The sequence below is a fragment of the Acromyrmex echinatior genome, chromosome 12 (genome assembly GCF_024713525.1).
Source record: "Acromyrmex echinatior isolate Ae372 chromosome 12, ASM2471352v2, whole genome shotgun sequence".
In the NCBI taxonomy this organism is placed as follows: Eukaryota; Metazoa; Arthropoda; class Insecta; order Hymenoptera; family Formicidae; genus Acromyrmex; species Acromyrmex echinatior.
This window is the reverse complement of record NC_141863.1, coordinates 12187555-12211911: the sequence shown is the minus strand read 5'-3', so window position 1 is coordinate 12211911 and position 24357 is coordinate 12187555. Positions and strand designations below refer to the sequence as shown.

The 24357-nt window shown below is 35.9% G+C and overlaps 2 protein-coding genes across 2 annotated transcripts in view; one reads left to right on the top strand and one right to left on the bottom strand.

The window, feature by feature from the left end:
- Nucleotides 1-24357, top strand: part of mas (trypsin-like serine protease domain-containing protein masquerade) — a 68558-nt gene that overhangs the window by 22007 nt on the left and 22194 nt on the right. The gene's annotated exons all lie outside the window — the stretch shown is intronic.
- On the bottom strand, nt 1309-8697 carry LOC147907922 (uncharacterized). Its single transcript, XM_087411921.1, has one exon. It carries the CDS (start codon nt 4640-4642, stop codon nt 3998-4000), a length of 645 nt encoding a protein of 214 aa, XP_087268047.1. The 5' UTR covers nt 4643-8697; the 3' UTR covers nt 1309-3997.

Below are 24357 nucleotides of genomic sequence, written 5' to 3'. Positions count from 1 at the left end.
CTGATATTTGAGTGGATCCTTGAAATGAGACACACTGTATATGTGTGTATAATATTATATTCCGTATATGTATTATGTCCATAAGTTTGGTCAATCGCTTATATATAAATAAAGCGGACTAAACTGAGTCGAAAAATTCTCTACCATCTTACAATTTTCGCAATAGTTAACAAGATATTAATTACTAAAAATTACCAAATATTGGTCTTGAATAATTTTTTACTCAAATATTAACTTTACAGAAAAACTGCAAAAGACAAAAATCATTAATTTTTTTCTCTAAGAATTTTTTCAGAATTTTTTAATACATTTTTTTTAATGCATTTTTTAAATACATTTTTTTAAAATGCATTTTTTAAATACATTTTTTTTAATGCATTTTCTCATGTTGGTAAAAATTACAAAATGCAATACTAAAAAATTGATAAAAAATGCTGAAAAAATTCTTATAGTTCTATGAGAAGAAAATAAATGATTTTTGTCTCTTGCAGTTTTTCTGTAAAGTTGTAGTAGTAGTAGTAGTAGTAGTAGTTTTTATTGCATTTCACCCTTAAGTGCTTACAAAGACTTCCTTTTACTTATATTACAAAAATTAATATATTATATCTTACATCTACACCCATGACACATTGCGCAGGCTTAAAACTATTCACTCACTCCCTCTCTCTCTCTCTCTCTCTCTCTCTCTCCCTCTCTCTCTCTCTCCCTCTCTCTCTCTCTCTCTCTCTCTCTCTCTCTCTCTCTCCTCTGACTCGCTCTATCATCTTCATCCATCTAATTCCTCTCCCATCCTCATTTAAAACATCTATATTTATATTTCTTTCTCTTTTCTCCCTCACATACTCGCACTTATACTTTAAATGATCCACATTCTCTCTCTCTCTTGCACACAATCTGCACTTCCTCTCCTCCTCATTCAACCAAAACTTATACCCCCTCTCTTCATTCCCGCATCTCCACCTCGCTATTTTCACTAGTCTTTTTCCTTCATTCCTCTTACACGTTCTTATATACATTGGTATCCCATACACTCTCCTATAACTCGCGCAAGACCTAGACGCTCTCACTTTCTCTTCTCTTTCTTGTACGTCCACTTCTATATCTCTTTCCCTCAAGCGCTCCCACTTATTCTCTCCGCCTTCCTTCATAGCTACCTCACTCATGCCACCTCTCCATAAATAATTCCCCCTCTCCAAACTCTGTTTTGTCCAATCACTCCTATCATTCTCTCTTTCACTCTTTCTCTTCTCAATCATACTCATCCTCCCAATATCCCCTCCCTCTCCCTTCTCTAATTTTTCTTCAAACTTCTCTGCCCTCCATCCCGTTTCCACTCTCAGTTTATTTCTTTTCAACTCTTCCCGCACTATATACCCCGGTGTTGCCTTCTCTAAACTTAGGATCCACTTCAGGTATTTATCTTGTATCGCTTCCACCTCCCTCCACTCTCTGTATCCCCATATTTCCACCTCATAAAATAAAATTCCTTTCACTATACTGTCAAACAGTTTTAACCTCCATCTTATATCCCCCTTAAATTTTCTCTTCCCGTAACTCCATATCCATCCCATTGCCACTCTAGCTCTTCTTACCCTTTCTCTCACATGTTCTTTATCCCCACCATGTCTCGTTATCACATACCCTAAATATTTATATTCTTTCACTTCCTCTATCCTTTTCTCTCCCCACCACCAGAATCTCTCTTCCTCCCTTCCTCCCGTATTTTTGAACACCATCACCTTAGACTTATCGACACTCAATTCTAGCTTTTTCCCTTCTATGTACCTTTTTATTCTCCTTATCATGTCTCTTAATCCTTCCTCTTCTTCTGCTAGCAGCACAATGTCATCCGCATACTCTATCGACCACACCTTATCACTTCCCACCCTAATCCCTCCCTTCCCTTTCTTTAACTCCTCCTCAATATCCGCCATATATATGTTAAACAGGGTCGGACTCATTGGGCAACCCTGCCTTACCCCCTTCTCCACCCAAAATTCCTTTGATACATTCTCCCCTATTCTCACAACACACCTCGTCTCCTCATAAACCTCCATAACTCTATCTATTAAACCTTCACTCACCCCTCTTTTTCTCATCATTTCCCACAAAACGTTTCTATCCACCCTATCAAAGGCTGCCTTTAAGTCCATGAAGAATGCCCACACTTTCTTTTTATGATTTAACCTTCTTCCAACTACATACTTCAAAATCTTAACATTTTCCACTGTTCCTCTTCCTTTCCTAAAACCAGCCTGCGACCTACTCCACCCTTCCTTCACCTCCAGCTCCTTCACTAACCTTCTGTTTAAAATATTCGCATATATCTTATACTCCATACTCGTCATCGTTACCCCTCTGTAATTTCCGGGCTCTCTTCTCTCTCCACGCTTCCATATCGGTACCACCACTCCTACTCTCCAGCTCTCTGGGAACCCTTCCCCTTTCCATACCCCCTTTAATATCTTCTCCAAACTTTTCACAATTATTTCCCCTCCTTCCTTCCATGCCTCATTCTTTATTCCATCCAGTCCTGCTGCTTTCCCTCTTTTTAACCTTTTTATTTCATTTTTTACCTCTTCTATCCCTATCCCCTCATCTCCCACCCTGTCCGCTTCCCGTATTCTCTTTCCCTCCCCTTTTCTTTCCTCAACTCCTCCTAAGCTTTCAGTGAAGTACTTGACTCAGACCTCCATTCCAATTTCTTTACATACCCCCTCCCTTTTCTTTCTCCCTCTGTTTATAAATTTCCAAGCCTCTGCTTCTGTCTTTATATTTTGTACCTCCTTTTCCTCCCGCCTCTTCTGTTCCATCTCTTTCTCCTCACACATCTTTCTATACTCCTTTTTGCATCGTACGAATTCTTCATACTTTCCTTCTTCCTGTTCTCTTCTGTACCGTCTTCTCGCTCTATTCATCTCTCTCTTTTTTTCTCTGCACTCTACATCCCACCACGGGCACCATCCTATCCCTCTTCTCTTCCCCCTTTTTTTAAACTCCACCGCCTTATTAATTTCTCTTTCCAGCTCCTCCCATCCCTCTCTCACCCCTCCCCCCGTCCATTCTACCTTTTCTATTGCCTTCCTATACTTGCTCGTACCCTCCTCTGACCAGTCCTGAAATCTTAATCCTTCCCCTCCCTTCTCTTCTTCCCTTTCATAATATGTCCTTATCTCTATCAAAATTGGCTGATGGTCTGACTCCCCCCTACACCCTACCTCAAATCTCCTTACTCTCTCCCAAGCTTCCCAGTTCACTATACCAAAATCAATTACTGACCTCCCTCCTCCCTTCTCATAGGTCCACTCCCCCTTCTCATCACCTTCCTTTTCTCCATTTAGAACCACCTATCCTCTTTCTTCTATCACCTCCATCAAATCCCTTCCTTGCTTATTTACTACTTTATCTTTGGATTCTCTGCTAACCTCCTCCTTTGTTCCGTCTCCCTCTATACTTTGTCTATTCCACCCTTCTTCTTTCCCTATTCTAGCATTAAAATCCCCCGCTATCATTAAAATTCCCTCTTCCTCTTCTTTAATCACCTCCTTTAAATCCTCCAGACCTTCTTTTCGTCCCTCCCTATTATACACTATTACAAATCTCCACCTCTCCCTATCTATTACCACTTCCCTTTCTTGCAAACCTTCCCTCTCCTCATGCCCAATCTCTCTTTCCTCCAGCTCCTTTCTCACACCGGTCACAATTCCCCCTTTCGCTCTTCCCCTTCTTCCCTCTCTCCTGGCTGCCTGACACTTCCAACGCCATCCTTCCGGCATTCTATCTTTCATCTTCCCCCACTCGCTTTCGTCCACCCACGTTTCTATCAAACCAACCACATCGAAATCGCTCAAGAATTTCCAAAAATCCTCGTCCTTCTTTTTTAGCCCTGCAACATTCCATACCATCCCCCTAATTCTTTTCCCTCCCCCAATACCCCTCCCTCTCCTTGCCCTTTGAGTAGATTCCGCTTTTTTCTCATTCACCCTGTAAGCACTCTTTAAAAATTCACTTCACCCATACACCCTCGTTCACTCTTCCATTCAAACTCTTTTCCATTTACCCATTCCCTCCCAAAACCTACTTTCACACGCCTACCCTTGTCCCTCTCATTTTTTGCCCACATCCTAATCTCCCTCTGTCTATCTCTTTCACTCTTCGTCATGTCATCATCCACATACACTCTCGATCCTCTCAATTTACTTTTCTTCTCCATTATCCTTCGTTTATCATACATACTGTTCAATTTTACCACTATCATACCCTCCCTCTCTTTCCTTCTAATCATAAATACATCCTTCACATTCATTTCACTCTCATTCACTCCTATTTTCTCAAACACGCCTATCACCGCCTCTTTAACATTCCCTCTCTTCACTTCTACCCCTTTTATAACAATATTTAATTTTCTCTCTCTTCTTTCTTGTTCGCTATTCTTCTTCTCCATCTCTTGTACTTTTTCTTTTAGTTCTTTTAACTCATTCTCTAATTTCTCTCTTTCCTTTCTTTCTTCTGCTCTTATTTTTCCAATCTCTTCCTTCATTTCCTTCTTCAACTCTCTCCTTATTTCCTCCTCTGTTTGTTCTACTTTTTCCATAATTTCCTGTTTCGTTTCATCCAACAATCTTCTCATAATCTCTTCCATTTTCTCTATTCTGCCTTCTGTCTTTTCTTTTCGCTCTTCTTCAAAATCCACGTTCTCCTTCTCAATCTTTACCCTCTGCTTTTTCTTATCCTTTTCCTCCTGTTCCGAATCGGAGCCGCTTCCTCTATTGCGCTTCGACAAGTGCGAAATAATGCTGCCGCTCGCACTGCTGTCCCTTCTCTCTCTACCCAGGCTCTCCGCCTTAGTCGGTCTGCCTCTTCTTCCTTTCCCCGCTCCGTTCTCGTCTTCCTCCTTCTTTTCCCTTCACTACGCTTCCTTCTCCCCACCTGCCCCTCAGCCATTCCTGCACCTTGTCCCTACCCGCCTCTACCGGCCCGCGTGAAGTCTCGGCTTTCTCTCTCTCACTCTCCGCTCTCTCATTCATTCCCCTCCTCACCCCGCCTTCTTCTGTGCTTATGCGCGTACGCTCTCTCCTCGACACCGCTCTCCTTCCCGAGCTCGTCCCAGCGCGCGCGCGACCCGGTTCCTCGCCACGTGTCCCCCGTCGTACATACAGGGCCCCGAAGGTTGCCGCCAAAAGTCTCTATCTGAGGTCCGCCGCTATTCCGCCCTACTCATCCTTCCGTCTCTTTCTTCTATCAAGATGTTCTCGATCTATGTCGGCTGTTGACACTTCGGCGCTTTTAGGTTAGGATGCCCTCTTCGATACAAACTCTCTTTCGCTCGCCCTTCGATTAGAAAAAACGAGCTACTTTTTCGCTTAGCTCAAGGGTTTACGACCCCCGTCGCCTGTAACACAAACTCCCCGAAGGGAAACTCCCTACAGCACCTTTGAAATCTACTTTCCTAAGCTCTACACTGTACTGCATGTATCACCACTCACCTCCCACCGCGCTCCTTCTGTAAAGTTGTAGTATTTGAGCAAAAAATTATTCAAGATCAATATTTGGCAATTTTTAGTAATTAATATCTTGTTAACTATTGCGAAAATCACTAGAGGACTTTTCAACTTAATTTAGTCCGCTCTATTTACATAAAAGCGATTGGCCAAAACTTACGGAACATATATATATATATATATTAGGTCATCTAAAAAGTATCCGCGGTACTTTGTTACTAGATATATGACCATCAACACACATCTAGTGACAAAAAACCGCGGATACTTTTTAGATGACCCAATATATACAATATATATATGTCAGGAGATGCGGTAGCGGCTGTCGTCAAGTATATTTTTGTAGTACATAATATATATAATATCATGTCAATGAAAGAGACATTACAAAGTATCCTTTAAGGAACTCGCTTATACAATTAAAAATTATTGTTTTGTTTAAACGAATTGATGTTATAAAAAAAATGCATATATTGGGGAACAATACAGATTTTTACAATTAAAATGAGATAACAATCATGTCCGTCAGTATACTTGATGCGTAGATAGGAATATGTACACGTATTTTCAATCCAATTTGTGTCATTTATTCATTCAGATACGTCGTTGTCGTCGTAGTCTTCGCAAAATCTTGTCCCCTTTTATTATACTTTTTTTCAGCACTTTCTATATTTTTTTTTAATCTTTTCTACATCTCTTCAGCACTTTTTTACATTTATTTTCTGCACTTTTTCTACACTTTTTTTTTTACATCTTTTCTGCACTTTTTCGACACTTTTTCTACTTGTCCTACATCTTTTCTGAACTTCTACTGCACCTCTTTTACACTTTTCCGCACCTCTCTCGCACCTTTCCGATATCTTTTTCGGATCTTTCATGTACTTTTTCTGTACTTTTCCTACATCTGTACCACATCTCTCTCACAACTCCCTCACATTCATTTCTTCTGCACCTCTCCACATCTCTTTTTAACGTTTCCGATTTTTCAACTTTTTTGAAACACCTCTTCCATGCCACTTGTACATCTCTTTTGCATCTTTTCCGCGTTTGTTCTGTATTATAATTATTATTGTAATAACAAGAATTCAATAAAAAAAATCATGAAATCAACCGGAAAAACTATTAAAAATGTAAAAAAATGGCATCAAGTATATTTTGAAATACCTTTACATGAAAATATTTTGTAAATACATGAAAATAATAATGAAAATAATAATAATAACAAGAATAATAAAAAATAATGAAAATACAGTAATAAAATAATAATAATAAAATAATGAAAATAATTATAATGAAAATAATAACAATAAAAATAATAATAAAAATAATATTACAAAAAAGAGGTGAAATTAAAATTTAATATTTTTTTGTAAATATATAAAAAGAATGTTCAAAAACATAATAAAAAAAACAAAAAAAAATAAAAAGGAAGTGAAATAAAAATACATAAAATTAATGAAAATAATAATAATAAGAAAATAAAATTCATAAAAATATTGTATAATAATAAAATAATAATAATAAAATAATGAAAATAATAATAATAATACGAAAAATAATAATGATAATAATAAGGGAAATAATAAGGGAAATAATAAAAAATATCACAAAAAGGTGCGAAATTAAAATGTAATATTTTTCCGCAAATATATGAAAAGGACGTCCACAATGGAAAAACAAAAAAATAATGTCATAAAAAAGAAGTGAAATTAAAAAATATATTAGGTGTTGGAATTAATTCGTAGCGTTTTACAAGTGATGGGAAGTACTTTCATTAATGTATTTTTTAATGCTCATGTGAAATAAATAACATTCTTTCATTAAAAAACGCTACGAATTAATTCCAACACCTAATATAATATTTCAAATATATATATATTTATTAGATATTAAAATAAATCCTACAGAATACAATTTTCTGAGTGGCATTTTAAGGATATCCCATAATGTAGACATTCTTCAGAACTATATTGTGTAGGATAATTTCTCATAATAGATTTAATATAAAATACGAAAAACGTTTAAAGTGTATAAAGTATAACAACACATTAAAATAAGAAAATACGAAATGCAACAGATAGCGTAATAAGAGCCGCAAAAATTAAAAATTTTTACATTGATAACAAGTAAAAAATTGTAGGGACAAAGTATCGAAATTGAACAAAATCTTCAGCAGCGTATTTTATTATCAATCTCCATTTGTTTGTAATTTAATATTTGATGAAAAAAGATTAGACGGAAACGAAAATATACTGGTATTTATTAATTAAGCCAGAAATGATAATGACAGCGATTTATTCGTTATCGAGACTATTTGTTTATAACTTAATATTTAACAAATGGAGATCAGACGGAACGAAAAAAAAAATTATAAGTTTTTTAATTAAACTATAAAATGATAATGAAATAACGATTTATTTCAAACAATATTCATTTATTTATAATTTAATGTTTAACAAAAGGGAATTGCATGAAATTATATGCTGGTATTTGTTAACTAAGCTAGAAAATGATAATTAACCGGAAAAGATATTAAAAATATAAAAAAAGGCATCAAGTTTATTTTGCAATATTTTTACATAATCAAATCCTTTCGTAAATATATAAAAATGATAATGAAAATAATACTAGTAAAAATTTGTGAAATCTATCACAAAAGACATTAAAAATATAAAAAAAGGCGTCAATTTTGCAGAAAAAAGATTCCAAAGATAATCCCATAAAAAAGAAGTGAAATTAAAATAATATTTCAAATATCTCTATTTAAAAAGTTCCACAGAACACAGTTCTGCGAACGGCATCTTGAAGGTATTCTTATGATGTAGACGGACTTTGGATATCTTTTAAGATAGTGTTGTATAATTTCTTACAATTGTAATATACTACACAAAGTACAGACATTTATGTGTGAAGTGTATTAAGTATAACAACACATGAGAGAATGAAATGCAATTGATAGCGTAATTAGAGGCATGAAAACTGAAAAGGAATTTTTACATCGATAACAAAAAATTGTAGAAATAAAAAATCGAAAATGAACAAGATCTCTAGCAGTAGCATACTTGGCGCGCCCGTCTTGTTCGATTCAAGCAAATAATTCAATAAATATTTTATTATAATTATGAATTAGTTTTCGCAAATTAAAGAAAGTTTATATATATTCAAATTATTATTTTAAGATTGATATATTTCAACACACGTGCATATACAAATATTTTCTATGAGAAAAAGAAAAATTTTCAATATTTTTTAATACTAAATTTTTAACCCTTAAATTTTTTTATTGTAGTAATAGAATTTGAAATTTATTACAGTAGTATTAGCAGTTGTTCGACAATAATATTATCGTCTTTGATTATATTAGGTGTTGGAATTAATTCGTAGCGTTTTTAATGAAAGAATGTTATTTATTTCACATGAGCATTAAAAAATACATTAATGAAAGTACTTCCCATCACTTGTAAAACGCTATGAATTAATTCCAACACCTAATATTTGATTCTCATGAAAATAGAAATCCAAATATTATATTTCTTACTTAATAAAAATTTTTAGAAATAATGCGCGACGCATTTGCGGATTAGGGACTTTATTATCGAATAGATTTAAAAGCGAGTTTTACGTGAAATTAGGACTTATATATATCTATTCCTTGTAACATATTTCGAAATTACATTTTGTCTATGTACTATGTAATATCCTTTCCTAAGTAGAATGAATTATATTATACTATAACTAATTAATAATTAATTTTATTAAAATGTTTAAAATTTTAAATCGTGATTAATTTTAATTGTTATTGATATCTACGTACTATATATATAAATATATATATTAGGTGTACAAATAAGTTTCCGCCATTTGATAAAAGACGGCGCCACTAGCAAATTATTAAAATTGTCTGATGTAAAACATTATATCGTAAGGTTGGACATCTGTCAACAACATAATCTTGAAATACTAGCGATTTTGTATCAGCATCATATATTTTTTTTTGTGCGAAAATGCCGAGTTTTGAGCCGAATAAGCGTCATTTGCAGGAACTTTTGATTTACTTCTTTAATTTGAAGAAATCTGCAGCTGAGGCTCATCGATTGCTTGTAGAAGCATATGGTGAGGCTGCCTTAAGTGAGAGAAGTTGTCGAATGGTTTAAAAAATTTAAGAACGGTGAATTTGACGTCGAAGACAAAGAACGTAGCGGAAGGCTGAAAGTGTACGAAGATGCGGAATTGGAAGCATTATTGAATGAAGATTCATGCCAAACGCAAAAAGAACTTGCACTTACATTAGGAGCGACTCAACAAGCAATTTCACATCGTTTGAAATCATTGGGAATGATTTAAAAGCAAGGGAATTGGGTTCCATATGAACTGAAGCCGAGAAACGTTGAACGCCGATTTTCCATATGTGAAATGCTGCTTGTCAGGCATAAACGAAAGGGTTTTTTACATCGTATAGTCACTGGTGATGAAAAATGGATCCACTACGATAATCCAAAGAAGAGGAAATCATGGGGATCACCTGGCCATGCTTCAACATCGACAGCTAACCCGAATATTCATGGAAAAAAACTCATGTTGTGTATTTGGTGAGATCAGCTTGATGTCGTGTATTATGAGTTGCTCAAACCGAATAAAACCATTACTGGGGCTCTCTACCGAACACAATTGATGAGATTGAGCCGAGCAAGGAAAAACGCGCCCACTACTACTCCAGGCATGACAAATTATTCTCCTGCATGATAATGCTCGACCACATGTTGCGGCACCGGTCAAAACCTACATGAAAACACTCAATTGGGAAGTTCTACCCCACCCGCCGTACCAGACATTGCCCCTTCCGATTATCATCTATTTCGATCGATGGCGCATGGCCTGTCTGAGCAGTACTTCACATCATATAAAGATATCAAAAATTGGATCGATAATTGGATAGCCTCAAAAGATGAAGCGTTCTTCCAACGCGGTATCCGTATGCTACCAGAAAGATGGGAAAAAGTAATGGCTAGCGATGGACAATACTTTCAATAAAACATTATGTATCGTTTTTTCACAATAAATGCTTAATTTTAGATTAAAAACGGCGGAAACTTATTTTTACACCTAATATATATATATATATATATATATATATATATATATATACTACTGTGGGCAAAAAGTATCGATAATTTGTTTGTTTTTCAAAAATTCTTTATTTATTCATCCACATTCGTATCATCCCCCTCAAAGTAGTCCCCCCCGGTTGCAATGCAACTGTGCCAACGCTTTTTCCAATTTTCGAAACATGCCGCATAGTCGTCTGTAGGTATGGCCCGCAGCTCACTCGTCGTTTTTTCTTTTATCTCTTCAATCGTCTCGAAACGGTGTCCACGGAGTGGCCTTTTGAGTTTTGAGAACAGCCAGAAGTCAGATGGTGCTAAGTCAGGCGAATACGGTGGTTGTGGAATGATATGAGTTGAGTTTTTGGCGAAATGGTCACGAACTACGAGTGATGTGTGCGACGGCGCATTATCGTGGTGAAGGAGCCAAGAGTTGTCGGCCCACAATTCTGGTCTTTTTCGGCGCACGGCATCACGCAAACGACGCATAACACCCAAATAGTATTGGCTGTTAACGATTTTCGAGCACCAAATCTCGGATTTTTTGGACGTGAATCACATCAGTTGATGTGGATGGCCGTCCGGCACGTGGCTCGTCTTGAACGCTCTCTCGGCCCTCTTTAAACATTCTGTGCCATGCAAAAACTCTTGCTTGTGACAAAGCGCCATCACCGTACGCCTTCTGACACATTCTCAACGTTTCGGCTGCAGAAATTCCATTCCGGACACAAAATTTTATCGCACTTCGTTGTTCCATAATTTCAGACATTTCAAAAAACGACAAATCACTTTTTACGTGCTTACAAACAGACGCTTATCTCAAACACTAATGACTATTTTGACGTGTACCTTGGCGCAGCTGTCACTGACAGAATTGCCAACTTCAAAATAAATTCGGTTGTCCCTATCGGAAACCCCGGGAAATTTAAATTTGAAATTATCGATACTTTTTGCCCACAGTAGTATATATATGTATATATATATGTATATATAAGGGCAAGTCAATAAGTTCTTATAAAATCTGTCAGAAGGCACTCGCAGTGTCATGTTGTAGGGAACTACGTTCTCAATACCTCACTAGTGCAGCGAGTGTAGAAAGCCTAGGGATTTTGTAGGTTGCGAGTTGCCTACAAGCAGCAGAGAAAAATAAGAAGTTAGATTAAGGCGCTCGTCCCGTATAGTCATATTCATTCGTGTTCCAGCAATAAATTTCATCGTTACTAGTTACAAGCAAAGTGATCTTTATACCTTCCATCACGTCATACAAGCGTGAGCTTGTCTTGAGAATCAGACTCGTTAATTGAGTCACATAATCCCACATTGGTGAAACCGACGTGATCGAGAGGAAGAAGCGATTGACTGGCAACCATCGTTCGAGCAATTTCAAAGTGAACTTTCAAATCGAGTAGCAGTGCACGTCGCCGACGACGAAATTTTTCTGTCTCAGCGATGGGGCTTTGCGACCGGTTACGATATCGGTGATGGGCCTCCTGCTGCTCACGACGTCGGCGATGAGCCTCCTTGTCGCCGACGCCGTGAGCAGCAGGAGGCCCATCACCGATATCGTAACCGGTTGCAAAGCCCCATCGCTGAGACCGGGGCCGGCAGAAAAATTTCATCATCGGAAGCACCGCAGGGACAGACCCAACAACAAGCAGCGTGCCGTGGCAACCGGACGGGTCAGTCCAGGAGCCGGCGTTCAATACGCCATCGTCATCGTCGTCGCCGCTATTGTAGTCGGGCAAGTTGCGTGCGCAGTGCGTCGGTTTTTAGCGCGCGTAATCCAGCAGAATAGGAAAGTAGATCCTCCGCGTTTTCTTCGTGAGGTCAATGCATGAACGTTAATTAACGATTTCTTCATTTTTGACAGATTAATATTAAGCGATTGAAGTTTTACATAGCGCGCGCGTTAGCGGTTAGTATTTAAGGCCATTAGGAAATACTGATTGTTCGCGAGCTTCGATACGGTAGACATATAATCTTCTCCCACCTACAAGGAATTGCAGGAGCAGTTGGCGCAGCTGCAAGCGGCGCCTCAGCAGAGCAATGTCGCGCGCGTGGATTCATATAGGGTTCCGAAAATTCCACCGTTCTTAATCAAAGATCCAGCGATATATTCATTCAAGTCGAGGCCACGTTTAAGGCTGCTCGAATCAGGAGACTAAGGCGCATCACGTGATTATGTCTTTGGATGCCGAAGCGTCAGCAGAGAGTCAAATGCGACGACTAAATAATAAAAGGCCAAGTGCTTACGTCAGGGAAACCATCGCAGATCCTCAGTCGACTCCGCAATATGAATACTGACAAGCGATGCGATGACGCCGTAATGAAAACCATATTTTTGAACACCTAGCGCCGCAAATTAGAGGCATTCTCGCGACTTCCGAAAGCATGGATTTAGACAAGCTAGGCAAAATGGCGGATAAAATAACTGAGACCGCGAGTGGCTCTGCGCAGTGTGGTGTCACATCATTGTCAGAATCGAAGCCGTCCGACTTTGAAGCGAGGATGGACCGTCTGGCTGCCGATGTGGCCGCCCTCGCGGCTGAGGTCAGGCGGTCCAGATCTCAAACGGGGCTAACAAAAATCGTAAGCGTTCCAAAAGCAGAAGCTCTCGTGTCTGCTGGCCGCATCGTACTTTCGGGGCTCAGGCGCGAGTTTGTAAGGGAACCGACAAATCTCCGTGTGATTGGTCGAAGCCCAAGGCTTTAACTGACGGGAAGGCGGAGGAATAGAATCGTCTGCCACCGAGGAGATAGGTATGGCAGGCGTTGACTCTTCTGTCCGTCTCCACATCCGTGATCGAGTCACCGGAGAGCTATTCCTTGTTGATACGAGGGCGGAAATTTCGTTGCTTTCCAGTAGATACGCGAAGAACAAAACTCTGAGCAATTTCAAGCTTTACGCGGCAAACAATACGCGTATAGACACGTATGGGGAGTCGTTTCGAACGCTACATTTAGGGATACGCCCGCTCACATGGAATTTCTGCGTAGCATTAGTTCCGTATCGGATTATTGGGGCCGACCTGATTGCGCATTACAGTCTCCTTCCGGACCTTAAGGGTCGCAGATTCATCGATTCACAAAACAATGTGTATGTGTCGGGCATTGTCAAATGTCGGTACCACAGCATGCCATCAGCACGGTTAATCCCAGTACGAAATTCGCGAGCATCTTATCTGAATTTCCGGAGGTTACCGGTTTAGAAATAGGCAACTCCGAATTACAGTAGCGATGTTCGTCATCATATCATTACTACGGGCCCGCCGGTAGCCGAGCGCCCTAGGCGGTTAAGTCCGGTAAAATTAAAAGTAGCAAAGGATGAATTTCAACTAGCTAGTCGAAGCCGGTATATGCCGTCCGTCCAGTAGTCCATGGGCAAGTCCCATTCACATGGTACAGAAAAAAGACGAGTCATGGAGGATCTGTGGCAATTACCGTCATCTTAACGCAATCATTTATCCGTGCCGGATAAATTTCCCGTACCACATTTGCACGACTGCTCCTCCAACCTGCGTGGGAAAGTCATTTTCTTTAAGTTAGATCTGCATCAGGCATACAACCAAATTCCAGTGGCATCGGAAGATATTCCGAAAATGGCCGTCGTTACGCCCTTCGGGCTGTTCGAATATAAATTTATGACATACGATCTTAGAAATGCGAGTCAAACATTCTAGCGTCAAATCTTCCGCACATTAGGTGACTTGGAATTTGTGTTTGCATTCATCGACGACATTCTCGTAGCATTGACGTCTCTTGAAGAGCACGAAGCTCACTTACGCATAGTGTTATAGCAATTAAAAAAGTTGTATTTACGACTCAATGTAGAGAAATGCGAGTTCGGCAAGCAAGAATTAGAATTCCTCGGTTTTACGATTAATAGCGAAAGTTGTAAACCAACACTCGATAAGGTTCGCGAATTTCCAAGGCCTAACACTGTAGTTGAATTGCGTAGTTTTTTTGGGCTTGTCAACGTATCGTAAACTACTGCATAATGCAGCTACCGTTCAGGTACCACTAAATGAGTACCTTCGCGACTTACGCAAAAATGATAAACGGCTAATCATATGGACGCCGCGGCTGAGGAAGCATTTAATAAGTGCAAAGAGAGTCTGGCCAACGCAACTATACTCTCTCACCTCTCCGACGCAGCCGAGACGCGCCTCGTTTGTGATGCATCAGATTTCGCCATCGGGGTCGCCCTCGAATAACGTCTAGACGACTCGTGAAAACCGCTCGCGTTCTTTTCGCACAAATTAAGTTCGGCGCAACAGAACTACAGCGCGTGCAATCGGGAGTTTACGGCGATTGCCGAGGCAGTTAAATACTTTCGTTATTTCCTCGAAGGAATTTCAAGATTGCGACCGATTACAAGCCTCTCATCTATGCGTTCATGCAACGTTCCGAAAAGGCATCATCCCGGCAACAGAGACAACTGTCGTTCATCTCGCAATTCACCACGCGTATCGAATACCTATCGGGCAATGATAACATCATGGCGGATTTCCTTTCCCGCATCGAAGCCATCCGTTTCCCTGCCAAGATTGAACTAAATGAGCTTGCACAGCAACAAGAACAAGACGAGGAGCTACGGTCCATCCGCGAATCTCCTGAATTTCCGCTTACTATGAATTCAATGGGGGCCGACGCATACTACACTTTATTGTGAAATGACCGGCGAAACAATCCGCCTCTATATATCGGCATCTTTACGAGATCGCGTCTTTCACATGTTCCATGACGCGGCTCAACCGGGCCCTAAAGTCATTGATCGGTTGATCCGTCATATGTATGGCCTAACATGCATCGCGACATTGCGAAGTGGTGCAAAAATTGTCTAGATTGTCAACAGAAACTTATTTGCACACCTAATTTATATTGACAAGTCAGATTGCAAACGATTGTCTTTTAACAATTTTTATTTTAAATTACGATAAACAAGATGAGTGCGTCAAGTATGCTATTGCTGGAGATCTTATTCATTTTCGATTTTTTATTTCTACAATTTTCTACTTGTTATCGATATAAAAATCCCTTTTTCAGTTTTCACGTCTCTAATTACGCTATCAATTGCATTTCATTCTCTCATGTGTTGTTATACTTAATACACTTCACACATAAATGTCTGTACTTTGTGTAGTATATTACAATTGTAAGAAATTATTCCATACAAGACTGTCTTAAAGGATATCCAAAGTCCGTCTACATCATAAGGATACCTTCAAGATGCCGTTCGCAGAACTGTGTTCTGTGGGACTTTTTAAATAGAGATACTTGAAATATTATTTTGATTTCACTTCTTTTTTATGGCATTATTTTTTTTCTGCGCATACACACACACACACACACACACACACACACACGCACGCACGCACGCACGCACGCACGCACGCACGCACGCACGCACGCACAGTGTGTGTGTGTGTGTGTGTGTGTGTGTGTGTGTGTGTGTGCGTGCGCGCGCGCGTGTGTGTCCATATACAGGGTGTCCCATAACTCTTATTTCAGGGAGAAAGAGGATGAAACTATGAACTTAAAGTTTCTTTGCCAATTTTGGCTCAGACCATTATTTACGAGTTATTAACGATTAAAGTTGATCAATCAGATTGCGTGCTGTCAAAATATGCAGGAGCGTAGCATGCCATGGAACCTCTCAAGCTTACTATGCATTCTCCCGGTTGAAACTTTATGCTAATTTTTCATATTAATAAATAAATAAATAAACAAATAGATAAATAAATAAATAAATAAATAGAATAAAATAAAATAAAGTATCTATCTAAAATAAAATAACATCAGGCATTCATGTGGCGATTAACAGATTATTATTTCAGTCTATCATTGCATTGTAAATTCGATTGTGTTCGCCGCACAGTTTAAAAAAGATTTGAGAAGATGTATGTAATAACATTATTTGGCAGCAAGATTTAGTCACGACCGTTTATTGATCACTTCCCTTAATTATTTGATGTATTCAATACGGTCTCAATGAACTTAATATTAATTTAATTTATGTAATTAATTTTATTGTCATTTTTATCTTCTTCTTGTTACTTGAAAAAATTTCTTCTTGTAGAAAACGGATAGGGGAAAAAGTATAAAAGAAAATGTTTTAAAGATATCGGAAAATTTGCGGGTTATCGCCGCGTCTTTATCCATTGTTAATATCAACATGTCATCGCATTTTTGTAGTTTATATATTTTACTTATTATAATTTTTATTGTTCAAAATTAAAATTTTGAAAATGATAAAATTTACATTTTTCTTTTTTAAGTACTTCAAATATTCAACATAATTTATGCAAAGTTTTATTGCAAATCACTGATTAGTTATAAAGATATAGAACAAATAAATATTTCGTTTATTTACTGAACAATTAGTTCATGCATTGCAATTATGTAACTCTACATAAATAATCTTGAATGTTCATATTTCATAATGTACTTGTATTAAAAAATTAATACTTATTATTTATTTTATAACATATTTCCCTAAATTTTTATTGAAGTACAGATTTAAAAAATATTATTATTTATTAAATCTGTGCATAACTTATGTCCAAATAGTAAACCGTCATCAAATTGTCGAATTATTTTTAAACATGATTTAGAATAATCTGTAATTTTTCTATAATTTTGTTATTGTTTTGAAAATATGTATAAAATATCCTTAATTGCATAGATTTCGTTTGATTTTTGTAAAAGCTGTTAGATAATGAAATTTTCATTCTTTCAAAATTTCTTGTGCCATGAAAACCCATACATGATCGGCTATCAATAATACGTCTATGTTCCCAATCTTTAAATCCAATTATTATTATATCATTATTTATATATTATTTATATTTTATATATTATATTATATAATATATTTATATATTATATATTATTATTTTATCATTTATCATTTTCAAATTAGCTTCTAAAGACATCTCGTCTCTAATTTATCTTTTTCATCATGATTTATTTCATTTGTACAATGTGCTGTCAAAGCTGCTCAAAAATAAAGAATAAATTGATTAATTCCTGATTGTACAGAAATTGTTTATAATAAATTTTGCAGAGTTGTAGTACTTGGTAAAACAAATAATTTGTAACAAGATTCAAATTATTTATATAGCGATAATGCTAAAATTTTTTCAACGATTGTGAATCCTTTTCTCTATAATTCCTATAAATAATAATATAAATAATAATAAAATAAATATACAATAAAAAAAACTTCAATCAGCTAAAATTATCGGAGTTGTTAAAAGTTACTTTCTCGTCACTTTGACATTATATGCTTTTTATAGCAAACAATTTGATAATGACGTTGCAATGTCTTATGACGGCAACGCTAACGCTAAGGTTAGAAAAATCACTTTGAAAACTTGTTATTATTACGTGTTATTTGCTGAAAATAGTAATTAATAACGAGTAACGCATAACTTGTTATAAGTAACGCGTTACTACAAATTAGGAGTTATTATTATTAAATTATTTGTAGAGGTTACATTATGTTTGTTATTGGTTTGAGATTGCAAATGTAACTCACGAGTAATATTATTCTTTGAGCCGCTTAGAATTTGGTTGGGTCATGTAGAGTTTTTTGTTAAACATTAATTTGCAACGTAAAATCACGTAGAAAAGGTATTAATTACTGAGGGAATCATTCAAAGTTATGGTAATCCATTATTTTTCAATGAAAATCGTAAAGTCTGTAAATATCATATAAGTGATAAATTGAATGAACACCACCAATTCTGATGTTTGTTGTCCTTGCCATGATTTTAAGAGAAAAATTGTAAGCAGGAAAAAAATAAAAGAGATTTAATTAGGACTGATTTGATCAAATGAGATACGATGAGATCTGAAATTTAGGTAGAGTCATATTTGATTAGATATAATTTTTGTCTTGTCAGATCTGCATGGCCAGACTGATCATATCAGACATTCCAGCAAACGAGAATGGATTAAAATGGATTGAAATTTTTTTCTATCCGAATGCGTATTTTAAATAGCGAATACTTTTTATGGATTTAATTTGATTCAATTGAATTCAATTTAATTGGATTTGAAAAATTGCATTTCCTAATTCAATTTTGAATTGAACAGTATTCACAATGCACAGAAAAAGCTAATATTATTTTTAGATTGAAAGGCATAGAGATATGCTCCATATAATTCCTATAAATGAATAAAAATGCATTCAGGATTGAAAAGCATTCATTTTAACATTCGTGAATCAATATTTCTGAAAATCTGAATCCATTTCAAATCATTTCAATCTTTTTTCGTTTGCTGGGATGCTAAGCTATAATCCAATTTCACCAGATTTGACTATTGCTATTGATTGTTAATGCACAGTAGTTCCAATCAGATCTCTTCTGATCTAATCGGACATTAATTGATCACGTCAGATCACTCAGATCTTTTGAGGTATGAGCAGACATTATCCGTCAGATTTCGTTGAATCTGAACAGATCCAGGCAAACATGCTAAGCTATAATTCGATCTCACTAGATCTGACCGTTGTTGTTGGTCAATAATGAATAACAGATCCAATCGGATTTTTTCCGATCTAATCAGATATTATCCGATCACATCAGATCTTTTAAGACATAAGAGATTAAATTATATCTGGTAAAATATGTTCAAATATGACTTCTCATATTTGCATAGATCAGGGATCCCGTTTGACCACGTTCCGATTGATTGACGCGTCACGATTGACCACAATATCCTAAGAATAACATACCCGCTTGGGGCCTAATCGCCTAGAAATTGCAACGTAGATAGTGTCTGCTTGAAATATTTCTAACCCATGAAGACAGTGGGATGTAAAAAGTCTTTTTAAAGCGATCTGTTTAGGCTGCAACTTCTAGGCAACACTTTTTTCTGCCAGATTCTTTCATTTCATGTAAACGCCGAATAATTTTATTGATTTCTGATATGATTGTGCTAAACTTATAATTATCACCTAACCTAACCTAACGTAGTCATTTGCAAAGTGGTCATTTGCAACTCGTGGTCAATCGAAACTTGGTCAATCAAGACGTGGTTAATCGCGACTTGGTCAATCGCGACGTGGTAAATTGCAACTCGTGATCAATCGCGACGTGATAAATCGAGACATGATCAATAGACTCCCACTCATCTGATCATATATGATCATGGAGTATAATCTGATCTACGGTGTTTCATGTTTGCTCAGATCTGATTAGATATATTTATATACAGAATAGAATGTATAAAATGTATTTATTAATTAGATTATTAATTAGATTATTAATTAGATCTTTTTGAACCCTATAACTTTTATCTGTAACACTTTTTCCAAAAATGCTTAGTTTTCGAGATATTTCGTCGTCCCGCTACTTATTATCCTATCTAACCATATATAGGGTGGCATCAAATTATGGGATCATCCATCCTGAGTAGGTAGAGTGAACTAAACCGACTCGAAAAGTCTTCTACTATTTTGTAGTTTGTACAATAAGTTAACGATATATTAATGGATGCATCCAGAAGCGTTGACCGCTCACTGAACGCTCACTGAGCAAAAAAGGGATTTATCTATTATTAATATGTTTATTTATTATAATTCATAACGTAGAATAACTTTGACTACTATAGATAATCTTTAATATCAGTTTTTTTTACTTATTTATTACTGTTTATTATTTCTCTAATGCCGTGTTTAGACCGTAAGGTTATGTAGAGCTCAGTGAATGATGGAGCGTAATTTTAAGTCGCTAAAAAATTCTAATAACGTTTTTTTTTGCAGTTCTCACAGTGAATGAACACTTTATTCAATCTATTGCTTTTCTTATATTTTCTTGATATGTATATAGACACAATTAAGTATACGTTTTATACATGAGCAATTAAAAGAATGCAACACTTTTTTTTTAATGAGTTTCGGAATGCAATCTGCTTACCGAAGGATTGGTTATTACTAGACTGCAGATATTTATGCAAAATATTTAACTATATTTTGCATAAGGTGTGTAAAGATCAAAGTCATCGGAGGTGAATTGCCCATTTTTATTTTAATAACTTCTTAATAATCAACGAGCGATTATCAAAACCCTTCGATGGTCATTCAAAGTCATGACCTTAACAATATATGTCAAGGTCAACATTGTCGGATTTGAATTCCCTATTTTGTTTTTAATGACTTTGTAACGTGCGACTCATTTATTTTGCATATCGTGCATATATACTGCATAAATAATGCATATTTTTTGTGCATATATTTTGCATATCTCGATGTGCATCCATTAAACAACTTAAAATTGTTAGTTCAGTAAAGATCTTTTATTATTGTTAAATCCAAAAAAATGTTACTGCATAAAAATCCGCAATCTATTATAGTTATTACTTAATAATTCTTAAGTAAGAACCAATCGCTCGGTGAATAAGCTGCATTCTGAAACCCATTTAAAAATATGTGTTACAATCTTTTAGTTACTGTACATATCTTGGACATTATATATGACAATATGTAATTATATATGAGATATAATTATACAAGTGTTTTATAAGAAAAAAACACTCTGTATGTGGCACCATATATGATCATATAAAAAATATAAAAACACATATATAAAATGAAGCTCGAAAGAATCTATCAGTTAAAAATGTAAAAAAGCCTATCACACAGAGCCTAAATATAAACTAATTATAAAATAATTATGTAACTTCGATTTATATGTTATATTGATAAGGACCCAAATTGAAGAATTGAAACGTATATTTTATTCGTTCTGTACATTCACATGAAAATAAAGAATTTTTTGTGCATCTGAATAACTGATGTAGGCTCTGATAGGCTTTTTTACATTTTTAACTGATAGAAATATAAAAAGTTCTGAAACGGCAAAATATTTAGAAAGCTAAGTTTTATAAAAAATGTTTTAGATAAAAAAAGTTGTAGAATTTGAAGAGGCTTAGCTACTGGTTTCATCAGTTTGATCGTCACTAAAGTCATGACAAGGTCAACTCGAATTTTTTAAGTGAAATCTCTCACTTTTTCTTTCACTTTTTTATAGCCTCTTATAATTTTATTCACTTTAGGTGAGTTGTTTCGAAGTTATTGAGTATTTTATAGTGAGATATTGTCAACTATAGGCGAATTAAATACGAAAACTGTTCGTTTTTTGCTCTAAAACTTATATATTTTATTTAACAAGTCATAAGCTACAACATATGTGAGAAAACTACTTGGTTTCATCGGGAGTCAATTTCATAGAATTGGTGCGGAATCCTTTCTGGTTACAACTCCAACAGTTTGTTATTTACAAATAGATGTGGCCAATCACAACGTGGCCATTTGCAACGTGACCAATTGCAACTCGTGGTCAATTGGGACGGTGATCAAATGGACGCTACTCAAATATAAGGTTTGTTCGCGTCGCATGCTTCAGCATGCTTTATCGTACACCTGCTATAGCTTCTACTTACTTCAACGAGTACATTAGAGTGAGTAAATGTAATAGGAGCATATTAGAGCATGTTAGAGCAAAAATGCGACGCGAAAAAATCTATAGTGACGCTTACTGATGAAATGTCGTCATGTGAAAGTAATAATTTGATATCAATCAAAGATGTTTGAGATCGGTAATTCGAAAGAAAAGCAAGAATTCTTTCAGTCGTCCGACAGTAATTGTCATTGAACGCACGCATAAAGTGAGCTCGTGATTTCATCTCGAGCATGATCTTAATCCTCGTTAAAAATCAGCGATTTGGCGTTCTTTGTTCTTTCAAAACAATTCGGTACACGCAAACAGGCACCGGTAACGGACATTCGAAAGTTCTAGAACAATTCAATTCGCGCACGCGAGCGCCGCGCTCCGACGAATACGTCACGCGCTGTCACCAATCCCACGTATGGATTTTCTGTCGCGCATGACTGTTACGTTGAAGTCGTTAGAAAAGAATCCAAAGCGCCAATCAATTTTTTACACCTAATGCCACGTAATAATTACGATTGTGGTAAAATTTTATTGGATTTTTCCTAAGAAGAAAGCCCAGGCCGAAAGCAATAAATGCTTCGATCTCGCCGTCCTCCTTCTTAGAGTCAAAAAAGTTCTTAGAGTTCTTAGAGTCATAGTCTCGCTACTATATCGCTTCGTAAAACCGCCGTGCTAACCGCTTAGTGAAAACCGCTATAAAACGAATCTTTTCGAGAAGTGCCGAGAAAATCGCCGAGATTTTCCATCACCGCGATTCCAAATACAATTTGGAAAAGGTGACCACATTGAATATTCTGTTAATCTAATATTTAATTAATTATATTTTCTGAATTTGTAACTGAGCATATTAAAGAAAATTCTTTTGTTAAATTACAAAGAAACGGAGTTCTCTTTACTGTCGTGTATCATATCAACCTTCTACCGTTCTCTCACTCGAATCTTTCCGCGCGGTGCATTCCCGCACATTTTCTGGTCCTTCGAGCCGGATCTGAGTCGCAAGAAATATTGTTAGACAAACGCCGCATCACTTTAAAAATTTCACGTCAGCGCTCTCGCTCTGATTCGCTCTCGCACAAAAGATGATTATTGTTTTATGTTTGATCTTTCTTTCTGTTACTTTACTGTACGTATTCTAACAAAAGAAGTTACTTAAATGTCCAATTAGTTTTGAAAAAGTAACGATTAGAAGTTATGGTATATATATTATATATATATATATATATATATATATATATATATTAGGTGTTGGAATTAATTCGTAGCGTTTTTAATGAAAGAATGTTATTTATTTCACATGAGCATTAAAAAATACATTAATGAAAGTACTTCCCATCACTTGTAAAACGCTACGAATTAATTCCAACACCTAATATATATATATATATCTATATATCAATATATATATCAATATATATATATATATATCAATTTTTCTAACGAATATAAAATTTTCCAAGCAAATCATATTCATTTTAGTTAATAGGAGGTAGATATATATATATATATATATATATATATATATATATCTACCTCCTATTAACTAAAATGAATATGATTTGCTTGGAAAATTTTATATTCGTTAGAAAAATTGATTCAAAGTCCGCTATTCGAACTTCGAGAAAGATAGATAAAAAATATTCAACATCCATCATTGGAATCGAGACCTAAGTTTTCCTATTACTTACATGTAGAAAAATCCAAAAAGTAAAAAAAAGTTACGATAAAATGTCATTAAAATCCATTTTCGGAGCGGACTTTAAATCCATTTTTTTAAACAAATATCAAATTTTCTGAACGAATGGTACTCATTTTAGTTAATCCTTTATGGCGCATGCGGCCGCGTATGGTTCCGCAGTACGGAAGAATCCTCCGCGAATGTACACTTTGCATGAAGAGTAAAACGTGTGAATAAATCAATATATATAATATCCAAAGGTCATTGCATGGATGCCATATATGTATATTTGGCGCTCGGAATGAAACGATTAGGAGGTAGAATACTATAACTTCTAACCGTTACTTTTTCAAAACTAATTAGACATCTGGGTAACTTTCCTTGTAAGATTCGTATAAAAAAAATCTGAGAAATTTTCTAAAAAATCATAAAATTATATAGAATTCTAAACAATCCTGAGATTTACATAAAATTCTAAAAAATTATATGAAAAATTATATGAAAAATTTTGAAAAAAATTTTTATCAGGATTATAACATTTTTTTCAAAATTTTTCATATAATTTTTTAGAATTTTATAAATTTCAGCATTTATCAGAAGTGTATAATATTTCTTTGT